The sequence below is a fragment of the Bison bison genome, unplaced genomic scaffold (assembly GCF_000754665.1).
Source record: "Bison bison bison isolate TAMUID 2011002044 unplaced genomic scaffold, Bison_UMD1.0 scf7180017864092, whole genome shotgun sequence".
Lineage (NCBI taxonomy): Eukaryota > Metazoa > Chordata > Mammalia > Artiodactyla > Bovidae > Bison > Bison bison.
The window spans coordinates 1793681-1806999 of NW_011494664.1; the positions used below are offsets into that span (position 1 = coordinate 1793681).

The 13319-nt window shown below is 40.6% G+C and overlaps 1 protein-coding gene across 1 annotated transcript; it reads right to left on the bottom strand.

The window, feature by feature from the left end:
• Nucleotides 1-1591: 1591 nt before the first annotated feature.
• Nucleotides 1592-10376, bottom strand: LOC104987335 (chromosome unknown open reading frame, human C4orf26). Its single transcript, XM_010838195.1, has 3 exons — nt 10310-10376; nt 1820-1956; nt 1592-1675 (listed from the first exon to the last, which is right to left on the bottom strand). Exons 1-3 carry the CDS (start codon nt 10374-10376, stop codon nt 1592-1594), a joined length of 288 nt encoding a protein of 95 aa, XP_010836497.1.
• Between the last annotated feature and the right edge of the window lie 2943 nt (nt 10377-13319).

Here is a 13319-nt window from a genome sequence, read left to right on the forward strand (position 1 = left end):
GGACCTTTATTGGCAAAGTAATGTCTCTGCTTTTCAATATGCTATCTAGGTTGGTCATAACTTTCATTCCAAGGAGTAAGCGTCTTTTAATTTCATGGCTGCAGTCACCATCTGCAGTGATTTTGGAGCCCCAAGAAATAAAGTCTGACGCTGTTTCCACTGTTTCCCCATCTATTTCCCATGAAGTGATGGGACCAGATGCCATGATCTTTGTTTTCTGAATGTTGAGTTTTAAGCCAACTTTTTCACTCTCCTCTTTCACCTTCATCAAGAGGCTTTTTAGTTCCTCTTCACTTTCTGCCATAAGGGTGGTATCATCTGCATATTTGAAGTTATTGATATTTCTCCCGCAATCTTGATTCCAGCTTGTGCTTCTTCCAGCTCAGCATTTCTCATGAGGTACTCTGCATATAAGTTAAATAAGCAGGGTGACAATATACCGCCTTGACGTACTCCTTTTCCTATTTGGAACTATAGTTCACTGAATTTGTGTCTGTGGAGTTCTAGACTTACTAGAACATCTCTGTACTTGAATTTTGAGCCTAGAATCTTGTTGAAAGTTTTAGGGGAAGTATATAATTTAAACTAGTATCTATATGAAGAGAAGAGAATGGGAACTCACTCCAGTATTTTTGCCTGGAGAATCCCACAGACAGAGGGACCTGACGAGCTATACAGTCCATAGGGTCACAAACAGTTGGATACGACTGAAGTGACTTAGCATGCATACGAAGATAATAGGAGAAACAGTGAGATACATATCAAACTAGTTTTCATTGGTGGCTTAAATAGTTAACATTAAAGTATATTTAGATATTGCAGTTTAAAAAGAACTTTTTTGGTTAGGTAATTTAGTTTATAGTATCTTTAAAATAGTACCTATTGTTAAACTCCCCATAGCTTTTTGTTTTAATCTTTATAATTTTTTTTTGTTGTTGGAAAACTGAGTGGATCTTGAAAGTTCTCTTCATAAGAAAGAAGTTTTGTAATTATGTATGGTAACAGATGTTAACTGAACTATTGTGGTAATCATTTTGTAATATATACAAATATTGAATCATTGTGTTAAATAACCTGGAACTAATATAATATCATGTCAATTAAAAGTGAATGAATAACCACTGCCAAACAGAATAAAACAAAACTTTCTGTCTTTTATAATTTCTTTTAAAGATCACTTTGTAAATATGCCTTGCTTTGTGAGTTTTCCAGTAAGCATAAAAGGGTGTCATTAATGTCTCCATTTGGTTTATAGCAGTCTCGATTTATTTAAATGCTCTTCACTGTGATTTAGAAGATGGAGATGATTCTTCCGGTATTGCAGGATGGTAGGAATTATGGGAACCACTCATATTAGAACTTTTCTTGCATAAACATGCTTTGATCATAAAAAGTAAAGGATAAGAATAATGTCATTATTGCTTCTATTCTGTTATCATGAATAACCTATAAACCAATACGATCACTGCTGACAAGGAGAACAACTTCCAGTCAGTGGAGTTTAAGATGCATAATTTTCCAACCCAATTGTTTTAGTTGAAAACTGAAAGCACAAATCTTTTTCTAGTCTTTTCTGAGGCCTTGGCTTCTTTTACTTCAGCACATTTGGGGCTTCTCTCTTTTCTCTGCTTTCCTCAGAGGAACTTCCTCTCCAGAGTCTTCTCCTGGGGAAGTAATTGTAATAAGGAGGAAGGCGACTGTATGGACAAAAATATGGATGGAATTGAAAATGGTGGTTCCACGTTGGAGGAGGATAAGGCCTGTATGGAAACCTAATGTAGACTCGGAGCCATCGTGGCGGGAAAAAATGGAAGGGACACCTGGGTGTCCTGGTGATGGGCTGGATCCTAGTCACTGGGTTCCTTGTGGCAGGGGGAGGGGTGAGTGTTAAGATCTCGCAGTCCGTAGGGTTTGCATTATTTTGTGAGTCTCCAGGAGGCGTGACCACTTCTTGTCCTGTGGGGAGAAAAGTGCATGTCAGGAAATAGGCCTGATGACAGGAGCAGAGGGGAGAGTCATCAGGTGTAGCAGAGGAGAAAGAATGGAAGGGAGAATTCTAGAGTCTCCCTAAAGCATGTTTGAGAGAACTGTCTAGGTCAGTAAAATGAGACATGGACATTCTTTGTGACCCAGAAATTCCATGCTGGAGAATTTATCCACGAGAAATGAGTGCGTATGTCTACAGATTAGTTCAAGAATTTTTTTTTTTAAGCAGCTTTTTTTTTTGGCCACACTGTGGGGTATGTGGGATCTTAGTTCTCTGACCAAGGATCAAACCTGGGCCCCCTGCAGTGGAAGTGCAGAGTCTTAACCACAAAGGAAATCTGCATAGCACTCTCATTCATATTAATCTAAATCTGGAAACCATCAGTGGGCTCCCTGGTGGCTTGGATGGTAAAGAATATGCCTGCATTGTGGGAGACTTGGATTGGGACTATCCCTTGGAGGAGGGTATGGCAACCCACTCCAGTATTCCACCTGGAGAATCCCATGGACAGAGGACCCTGGCGGGCTATGGTACAAAGGATCACAAAGAGTTGTACATGACTGAAGGAACTAAGTACATACACACAGAAAGCATCAATAGGTGAGGATAAATAAACTATGTATTTATATAATAAAATACTACTCAGTAATAAAGACCAAGAATTATGAATACAACAACATGGATGTATCCTATGATGCTACGTTGAGCCAAAGAAGTTAGACACAAAAGAGTATGTAGTGTATTATTCCATTTATATGAAATTCAAGAACAAGGAAAATTATGTTAATCTATGACAGATGTTCAAGCTGGATTTAGAATAGGCAGAGGAACCAGAGATCAAATTGCCAACATTCGCTGGATCATCAAATAAGCAAGAGAGTTCCAGAAAAACATCTACATCTGCTTTATAGACTATGCCAAAGCCTTTGACTGTGTGGATCACAACAAACTGTGGAAAGTTCTTAAAGAGATGGGAATACCAGACCGCCTGACCTGCCTCCTGAGAAATCTGTATGCAGGTCAGCAGACTGGTTCCAAATTGGGAAAGGAGTATGTCAAGGCTGTATACTGTCACCCAGCTTATTTAACTTCTATGCAGAGTACATCATGTGAAATGCCAGGATAGATGAAGCACAAGCTGGAACCAAGATTTCCAGGAGAAATAGCAATAACCTCAGATATGCAGATGACACCACCCTTATGACAGAAAGTGAAGAAGAACTAAAGAGCCTCTTGGTGAAAGTGAAAGAGGAGAGTGAAAATGTTGGCTTAAAATTCAACATTCAGAAAACTAAGATCATGGCATCTAGTCCCATCACTTCATGGCAAACAGATGGGGAAACAATGGAAACAGTGAGAGACTATTTTTGAGGGCTCCCAAATCACTGCAGATGGTGACTGCAGCCATGAAGTTAAAAGACGCTTACTCTTTGGAAGGAAAGTTATGACCAACCTAGACAGCATATTAAAAAGCAGAGACATTACTTTGCCAACAAAGGTCCATCTAGTCAAAGCTATGGTTTTTCCAGTAGTCATGTATGAGTGTGAGAGTTGGACTATAAAGAAAGCTGAGTACCGAAGAACTGATGCTTTTGAACTGTGGTGTTGGAGAAGACTCTTGAGAGTCCCTTGGACTGCAAGGAGATCCAACCAGTCCATCCTAAAGGAAGTCACCCTGAATATTCATTGGAAGGACTGATGCTGAAGCTGAAACTCCAATACTTTGGCCACCTGATGCAAAGAGCTGACTCATTGGAAAAGACCCTGATGCTGTGAAAGATTGAAGGTAGGAGGAGAAAGGGATGACAGAGGATGAGAGGGTTGGATGGCATCACCAATGTGATGGACATGAGTTTGGGTAGGCTCTGGGAGTTGGTGATGGACAGGGAGGCCTGGCATGCTGCAGTCCATGGGGTCGCAAAGAGTCGGACACGACTGAGCAAATGAACTGAACTGAATGGTTTAAAAAAAAGTGAAAAACAGCTTAGGGTTATGTGTAGGTGTTATTTAGTGGAGAAAGGAACCAGTGAATTCTTTCGATCTTGATCTGGGTGGTTGTTACATAAATATGGAGATATGTATACACATTTATATTTATACACATACATATAAATATACACAAAAATATATGTGTACACACATATGATTATATACACATATGCATATATGTAAAAAGTGATTCATCTGCACTTTTAAGATGTTGCCTTTTATTGTGCATAAATTATAAATAAATAAGAAAATTTGGTGGAAAAAAAATGCAATGTTAAGAAAAGTAACTGTCCCCCCGAAGGCTATTAATCCAAAAGAACTTGCTTCACTTCCCCAGCAGTGAAATTGCTCCTTGAAGAGGACAGAGGGAGAGTCTACAGGCAGCAGAGGAATGAGCAGTGAGGACCAGGTGACAAGTTTCCAAGAAGAAATTTGGATCAATATCCAGTGTCAAGGTCTTTCCTCTAGCTATATCATTTAATCAAATTGGCTATGAAATAGCAAGATTTCCTTTAGAAAATTATCCCTTCTCTTCTTTAGAAACTTGCCAATACAAGTCTGGAAAGGGCAGCTGAGTGTGAATGATGGAAAAGATGAATTCCTCACAGGACTATTGTTAGACATTCAACTCTTTCATTGACTGGCCAGTGACAAATCAGATTTCATCCAAGAATTTCAACAAAGTGACACAGTGGAGGATGTAAGGAGAAGGTGTAGGGGAGAGGCTGGAGAGTCAGGAGTTGGCCAGCTGAGCCAGTCTTTCCATAGCTGTAAAATGGGGAAGGCCTCTCAAAGAGAAAAAGAGACAAGTACCTATGTGGTAACAGGGTGATTGTGAGAGTAACCTCGGCTCTTGACTTTCCAGGGTTGGTCTTTTTGAGGGCTGGCTGTACTTAAGTTTCTTGGAAATATCTTTATAATAATCACCTCTATTATTTTGTTAATCCAGCTTGAATGGGTGAATTAAATACTGACTCTTTCTCCCATATCCACTCAGGCTACTGAGTATTAAAATGTTATGGTTGAAACTAGATTAAGACATTTCAAACTACAGAAGATGACTTAATGCCATATCACTCATTCTTTCCTCCTATACAATCAGATTAATTATGAACCTTTTTAACATAAAAACTTTCTGCTGAGAATCCAGTTGCTAGAGAGGAAGCTAGCCTTACTCTTGAGCTCCACTGGGACATTTTGCTATCAGATAAGGTTTAGCTAGGTCTTGGGCTCTGCCACTCAGTGAATTGGATTCTAGCTTTTAAAAATATCCACCCTTTGTGCTCATTTTACTTCTTAAAACTGAGGCTACTTACCAAATCCTCCTGACATTGGGGTGTTAGAGTTGTTAGTGTTTCTCTGACTCTGGGATGTCTAGTGTTTTTTAAAATTAAAAAAAACTTTTTTATTTTGTTTTTTTTTTTGACCATGCCACGCAGCATGTGAGATCTTAATTCCTCAACCAAGGATCGAACTTGTGCATTCTACTTTGGAAACTCAGAGTCTTAACCACTGGACCACCAGAGAAGTCCCTGGTTTGTTCAATATTAGTCAATGCTGTCTTATTCCAGGAATTTCTCGGTACTCAAGGTCAAGATATATGCTCCTCCCAGTAATTAGCTCACGTAGAACCACATTCCCCCAGCAGACTACACACGTGGTGACTACTGCAGGTTCCTGGTTGGCTAGCTCAAGTGTTGTAACATGTGGGAACTTTAGGGACTTATTTGGGGAACTGTCACAGGCTTTTTACGAGGTTCAGGCCATACATCTGAGTGAGTGGGTTGATGCCATTCATGGTCTCCGAAGAGTTAATACTGCTCCAGAATTCTCTCTGTCCTTGTTCTGATCCATTCTCTCTGTCTTCTAAACCTCCCATAGTCTCTTCAAAGCCCCTTCAACATTCTCATTCTTCTTCATTCATTTGAAGAATTATCTTCGCAATTCTCCTGACTTTTCTAATGAAGAATTCTCTTCACAATTCTCCTGGCCTTTCTAAGCAGATTACTTTGCTTCATATTGCAGAGAGAAAACTTCGGTGATCTGCCATGAACTTCTTTGTTTCTACTTCTCTCACTTCAAAGAGAAGTCTACACATTCTGACTCCCTTTCCCTCACCCTATTTAATCCATAGGAATCTGACTCTGTTTCCGCCATCCCACAAATAAGTATTAGTGTTGTCACTAGTATTGAACTCGTGCACTCTACTTTGGAAACTCAGAGTCTTAACCACTGGACCACCAGAGAAATCCCTGGTTTGTCCAGTATTAGTCAATGCTCTCTTCTGACAAATGTTGACAAATACTTTGACAGCAATCATCAATGGTCCTGGGCTTTTAAAAAGTTGGTTCCAGATGCCAAGAACATCATTTCCCGCTCTTTTTGCCTGGTTTATCTCTATGCAGATTTCACGTCTCATTTCCTCAAGGAGGTCTTCCCTGCCCTGAGGCTGGCTTAAGGCCTTTAGCAATATGCTTCCACAGCACCCGTGAGTCCACTTTCACCATATTTATCAGTTATGTGATTAGTATTCAGTGGTTATATTCCTCCTCCACTGATGTACCTGTGAGATCATCATGCATACCTGGTCTCCTGATCACTAGCACTGTGCCTACAGTGGACTTGATCAGACGGAGAGAGATCTCAGCTTCCATAATTGCAAAAGTTATCACTTTCCTACCTCTCAGGGATAATGTGATTATTAATAAGCAAATATTTCTCACTATGTAGCATACTGACATGACACCAAAGATACTGAAAATCAAAAATGAGAGCTCTTCTGTAATCTTAATTAGACTAAAGTCAGTCAAATATTTAAATGCAGATTGGAAACATTTTGAGAGAATAGCATAGTGTTTAAAAGCACAGGATCCCTTAAGAGAACAGACTGTGTATGATTTCAGTACCTTTAGACCATGAAATTTTTGGATCTTGTTTCACACCCCTGGATATATTCCAGTCTCTCCTGGTTTACAGTCTTTGGGAACTTGAATAGGATTTGTATTCTGCTGTTGTGTGAAAATTGTATAAACCATAATTACATTGAATTTGTTCAAAATGCTTTTCAGGTCCACTACCTCCTTCTACTTTTATGCCTATTCATTCTATTAATTTTTGAGAGTTTTCTATTTTAACTCCAACTAAAAATCTTAATTTATCTACTTAAAAAATAATTGTAATATACAGTGGAACTATATATAACTTTGTTCTGCATTTTCCAAGTCACTTGTAAATGTTATCATACTTTCATAATTTTTAAAAACAGCATAGAATCCCTGAGCTCTATGACTTATATGAGCTCCACCATTTAATAATTGTGTGACTATTGACAGCTTCCATAACTTAATTGATAGTGTCCTCCAAGTCTGCCTTTCCTTATTTGTTAAAATGGAGAAAACAATGCTCCTTATTGGCTTGTTGTAGTGTCTAAAATAAGATATGTAAAGTGCTCAGATATGGATATGAGAGTTGGACTGTAAGGAAAACTGAGCACTGAAGAATTGATGCTTTTGAACTGTGGTGCTGGAGAAGACTCTTGAGAGTCTCTTAGACAGCAAGGAGATCCAACCAGTCAATCCTAAAGGAGATCAACCCTGAATATTCATTGGAAGGACTGATGCTGAAACTGAAGCTCCAATACTTTGGCCACCTGATGCGAAAAGCCAACTCATTGCAAAAGACCCTGATGCTGGGAAAGATTGAAGGCGGGAGGAGAAGGGGGCGACAGAGGATGAGATGGTTGAATGGCATCACTGACTCAATAGACATGGGTTTGAGTGAACCCTGGGAGTTGGGGATGGACAGGCAGGCCTGTTGTGCTGCAGTCCATGGGGTTGAGCAACTGAACTGAGCTAGTAGGTTATTGAACCTCCATGAAGATGAGGAGGACTGTTGACTCTATTGGTCATTGAAAGTGAAAGTGAAAAAGTCTCTCAGTTGTGTCTGACTCTTTGCGACCCCATGGACTATTCAGTTCATGAAAATCTCCAGGACAAAATACTGAAGTGAGTATTCTTTCCCTTCTCCTGGGGATCTTCCCAACCCAGGGATCGAACCAGGGTCTCCTGCATTGCAGGTGAATTCTTTACCAACTGTCCTATCCGGGAAGCCCCTATTGGTCATTGCTATAAACAGTCCTTCGCTTAGCATGAGTACTTATGCCCAATACATAACAGATGAGTTGAATGAGTGGCCAGGCAGGCAGGTGAGGATTGTATTAATGGGTGTTGAGTACATTTCTGCAGATTTTTGCAAGTCTAAGTGAATATTTCATTCTAGTCTCAGAAAAAAATTAAAAAAAATTTTTTTTTTTGGTTACATGGCATGTGGGATCTTATTTCCCAGACCAGAAATCAAACCTATGTGCCCTGCAGTGGAAATGTGGAGTCTTACCACTGGACTGCCAAGGAAGTCCTGCCAAACCCATAAAATTTTCAAAAATAATTTACATTCAAAATTAGAGGATAATAAAATAAGCCAAACTATTGCTGGAGTTTGGACATCAATTTTAAGTGGGTTTATTATAGTCTAGACATGAAATTCATAGTACACCAACTAGTACTTTTAAAAAAAAGTAAGGATGAGATGACCTCTTTTTAGAAAATATAATTACCTGTAGTCTGTGGTTGTTTGGGCAGACAATAGCTGTTTTGTAGTGCGCTACCCTGATTTTTAAGAGAAGTAAGCTTTATGCTTGATGTATAAGTATGCAGTTCTTCTTTTATACATTCTCAGGTGCCTTCAGAGGCGAACCAAAAAGAAATATAAGTCCTGTGATTAACTTGCTCACAATAACTGCAACTTAATCCACTGCATAGACTCACAGAATGACTAGCTATTTTGGTCAAGTCCCAAATTTTACAGATAAAGACTTTGGAGCCCACTTCACACAAGTTCACACAGGCCTCTTTCAATCCTGTGCTGTGAGTCTAGTCAACTCAACAGTGTGCAGGTTACTGTGTTAGGAGCTGCGGCAAAGGCAGAGATGAAGAAACAGGGCCTATGGGGAGATGCTACAAATACATGGATTTACAATACAGAGCATAACGCAGGAAGTACCGTGGGCGATGTGTGAATTGCTGTAAGAATTCAAAAATGTCAGATAGAAGGAGATTGCAATTTTAAAACTACATATCTTAAGAAAACTGTTGTGAAGGTGACATAGTGACTTCTATGACACACATAGTACCATAGTGACACTAAATGACATCCTATGAAGCAGAATTGTAATAAACGGGTGAAAGCAGGGGAAGCGCTAGCCACTGCTGCTGCCATGGAGATGAGAGAGGACGGGGTGAGTTCAAGGACCCACACGTGATCCTGTCTGGCAGAGCCAGGACAGGTGTAAGCAAGTGATGACCTGGAACCAGGGCTGCCTGGAGAGAGTGAAGCTGCATTTGAAGGACTTTGAGGCCAGTCTGAGGGACAGTGGGGAAGAGGGAGCCCAAAACAGAAACCACATTTTAGTGGTGCTTAAAAAAAGTGAATAAACCTCTAATTTCATTATAACTTATTTAGCTACATGTTTATAGGGTTTCCTGAAGAGTGGTTCACTTTCTGGAACCACCAGCTCCAATGGCCCGGCTCCCCTCCACTCTGTTATGAGCTGTGGTGCATGGGCGCAGTGAACTGGTTGGGGGATGACTAGGGTCCACTAGGGTCTGGCTGCACCCCTGCAAAGTTCCAGGGCCACATGAAAGGGGTGGAGGGCCTGGTATGACTCCTGGGGCTCTCCTCCTTTTCTTGCTTGTCCCCAGGGTTTGCAAACCAATTCTCTAGCTCAGGCCACCTGGAAATATTGTAGTGGGGGAAAAGGAAAGAGAAAGGAGCAGTGGAGAAATTGAATCTCATAGAATCTCAAAGCAAGAAGTCTAGGCTCACCTCCACAGCACCAGGACACAACTGACTAGACATGGTTAGGAAATCAAAGAGGTGGACATTGCTGTAATTCAGGGCGGATATTGTTAGCTCCACGGCAATAATAACTAGTATTCATATAGTGCTTGAAGCTTGAAGAGCTTTTCTTGAAGGATAGCTCATGTGGTCCTAACAACCCCCATAATAATGGATGTCATTCATGCCGTCACTTTACACAAGAGGAAATGCATTTCAGAGCAGTTAAGTGCATCTGAAGTCATATAGCTAGGACTGAGACTAGGACCAACATCTTCCGATGATAAAATTCAGTGTCTTTCTCTTTAAACACATATGCTGATGGAAGCTGACGTAAATGTTTCCAATTCATGGATATGTATAATCATGGAGCCAAATTCATTCTTTTTACACAGCTTATTAATTAGTGGACCCGCAGGAGAATAAAAGCAAAACCCTTACCTTCTGCCACAGTTACCACCAACCAGCAGACCAATAGCCAGTAGGAGAAGCAGGGTCTGTGAGCCATGGCTTCTACCCTGAGCAGTCACTGCCTCGAACCCAACGTGGCTTTAAAGGGGGTGGGTGAGTCACCCACAGCTTGATTCAGGGAGTTGTATTTGCATAATGGACCACAGCCATCAGGGCCTGTGGTGTGAGGGTAAGAAGTCAGCAAGGAAATACCAGACAGTATTTATCAACCAGAGCCTCTTATAATGACGGCCAAACATCATCTATCCATCCTTGATTGGAGCTGGATTGTGGACAATCACACCTTCGCTATACTTCTAATTCCTTTAAATCTTTTTCTCTTAGTGCCTTCTCTTTACTTGTGTTCATAGGTCTCCTCGGCAAGAGAAAGGATCTGTCCAGGAAATATTCCACACTGTTTCCTTCCGTATAGCTTACCTCACAAAGCCACACGGGATGGGGAGGGGGTTATCCAAAGGCTCAGGGACTGAAGCGGTTTGACGAGGCTGTTCACAGGTTTCAGATCAGGGATTATGTCTTTTCTGCTTTGGTTCAGGAGCCAAGAGCAACAGTTGAAAAACTGTCTTCTCTAGTAGCCGTCATGGTCGTTATCTAAGCAGACATGAAAATTTTGGGAGGTTAACTTAGTGAGTTGTCCTTTCAGGACTCCCTCTGATTCATCAAACTGCCCCAAAGAGGCCCAGTTTGTTTCTTGTCAGCTACTGGAGGAGTGGGAGGGCATGGTCGCAAGTGATTAAAAGCATGGCCCCTGGACCTAGAGATGATCATACTAAGTAAGTCAGAAAAACAAATATCATACGAAATTCACGTGGAATCTAAAATATGGCACAAATGAGCTTATCTATGAAACAACAGACTTACAAATGCAGAGAACACATCTGTGGTTGCCAAGGGGATGTGGGGCATAGGGGGAGAGGTGGGTTGGGAGTTTGGGATTAGCAGATACAAACTTATCTAGAGAATGGATAAACAACAAGGTCCTACTGTGTAGCACAGGGAACTATGTTCACTATCCCGTGATAAACCATTATGGAAAAGAATATGAAAAATGATGTATATAGGCGTATAATTGAGTCACTTTGCTGTACAGTAGAAATTAACACATTGTAAATAAACTATACTTGAATAAAATAAAGGTTAAAAAAGGTATGGACTTCAGAGTCAGGAAAAACTGGCTCCAGCCCTGATTCTTTTTCTTACTAGGTGGGTGACTTGAAGCCTCAGGGGTAAAATGGGGCTTGTAGTATTTCCCTCTGAGGATTGTTGTGATGAATGAAAGGTAATTGACACAGAGCTCCAACCACAGTGCCCGGCACAAGAAAGGGAGTTGTTTTTAATTGGAGGCTAATTGCTTAAGACTATTGTGGTGGTTTTTGCCATACATTGACATGAATCAGCCATGGGTGTACCTGTGTCCCCCATCCTGAACCCACCTCCCCAGCCCATCCCAAATTAATTAATTAGTTAAAAAATCACTCAATTACAAGGACAAGTTCAGCTGGGATAAAGAGGTTTGAGGACAACACAGAACAGGTTTGGAGACAAAAACAACTCAGGTAGTTGGAGCAGACGTACATGAAGGCGCTACAGAGAAGCTTCCGGTTTCAAATGTTCAACATGCTGCGGGCACCCACCAGACTGCTCTGTATAAGGACTGGAAGCCTCCTTTAAGCTGCTGAACTGGCTAAGAGACCGTCTTCTACTGTGTCAATATAGATATTGATAACGTTTATTGAGCATCTATTATGTGTCAGGCACTGTGTTAAGCCTGTAGCTTGCATTGTATAACTGAATGTCCATAATCCGCGAGGCAAATGTTATCATCTTCATTTTACCTACAAGGAAACCAGGGCCCAGAGAAGTACTCAAGCAATGTATCCAAAATTGCAACCAAGGCCCAGAGAAATACTCAAGCAATGTATCCAAAGTTGCACCACTGAGGGGTGGCAGAGCTGAGATTTTTAAGTTGGTGTGAATCCAAAGCCTGTCTCCCCTCTTCCTGCCCACACTGGCTCGGCTAACGAATATTAAATAAAAGGTGTAACAAGAATAAAAATACAAAAGTGAAAAAAAAAAAAGAAAGGGAGTTGTGATTGCAGCTAAATTACAGTGACTTCAATTCTTTGTTCTCTTAGGAGCTTATACTTGCCAACTCATTCGATAGCTCAAAGACCAAATGGTTGAGCAGAACATTTTCCTGGCCATTGCAGAAAGAACAAAACAGAGCACAGTCCCTGGCTTCAAAACGCTGGCAATCTAATGAGAGAGACTGTGCAAACTGAGAACCAAAGTGAATAAGAATGCAAACACTCACCAACTAGAAGAATGGTAAATTCCACAGACTTGATGATAATCCTAGGCAAAAATTCTAGAAATAGATGGTTAAGTCAACGATGCGTCAGCAATTTGGAAAGGAAGCAGGGACAAGCTTAGTTCCTGAGATTCCACGGTTCGGTTCTGTTGACCACATGTCCTGTGCCACGTCTCGGGCTGGTATAGGTGCTTGGGCTAAAGATGGAGTTCCTGCTCTCATGGAGTGTCTAGTCTGGCAGGGACATTAAATATTAATTAAGGAATGACAGGAAAAGGTTTGAGTGTTAAGATAAAAAAAGCACTGGGGGCTGCAAAGCAGAGACACCCATAGCTTTACGCCAGTGGGTGTGTATTACGTAGACTATTAATACTTTGTATTCTGTATTAGAATCACATTGCCATGCCAATAAAATTAGATCCACGTACTCTCTGTAACTACTGCCAGTGTTGTGTTTTATGGATTTACTGCAAACTATTTAGCCAAATATTTTGTATGATGGACATTTGTATTATTTATTCTGTTCCTCTTTCTTTTTGTATTGGATTTCTGATGACCTTTCATTTGAAATGTTGATGAAAATAAGTAACAAAAGCAAAATGGTAATAGAATTTTTTTTCTGTTTGCATTTGTTGTCCTGAAGTTTATGAAGTAAAGAAATAAAACTTC

What these genes read in the sequence shown, in the direction of transcription:
- LOC104987335 (XM_010838195.1), bottom strand. Translation starts at nt 10,376, where the DNA reads ATGGCTCACAGACCCTGCTTCTCCTACTGGCTATTGGTCTGCTGGTTG. An exon ending in GGTGGTAACTGTGGCAGAAG is followed by an intron (nt 1,957 to 10,309) that starts GTAAGGGTTTTG and finishes TTCTCCCCACAG; the next exon opens with GACAAGAAGTGGTCACGCCT. An exon ending in CCATCACCAGGACACCCAGG is followed by an intron (nt 1,676 to 1,819) that starts TGTCCCTTCCAT and finishes CCTTATTACAAT; the next exon opens with TACTTCCCCAGGAGAAGACT.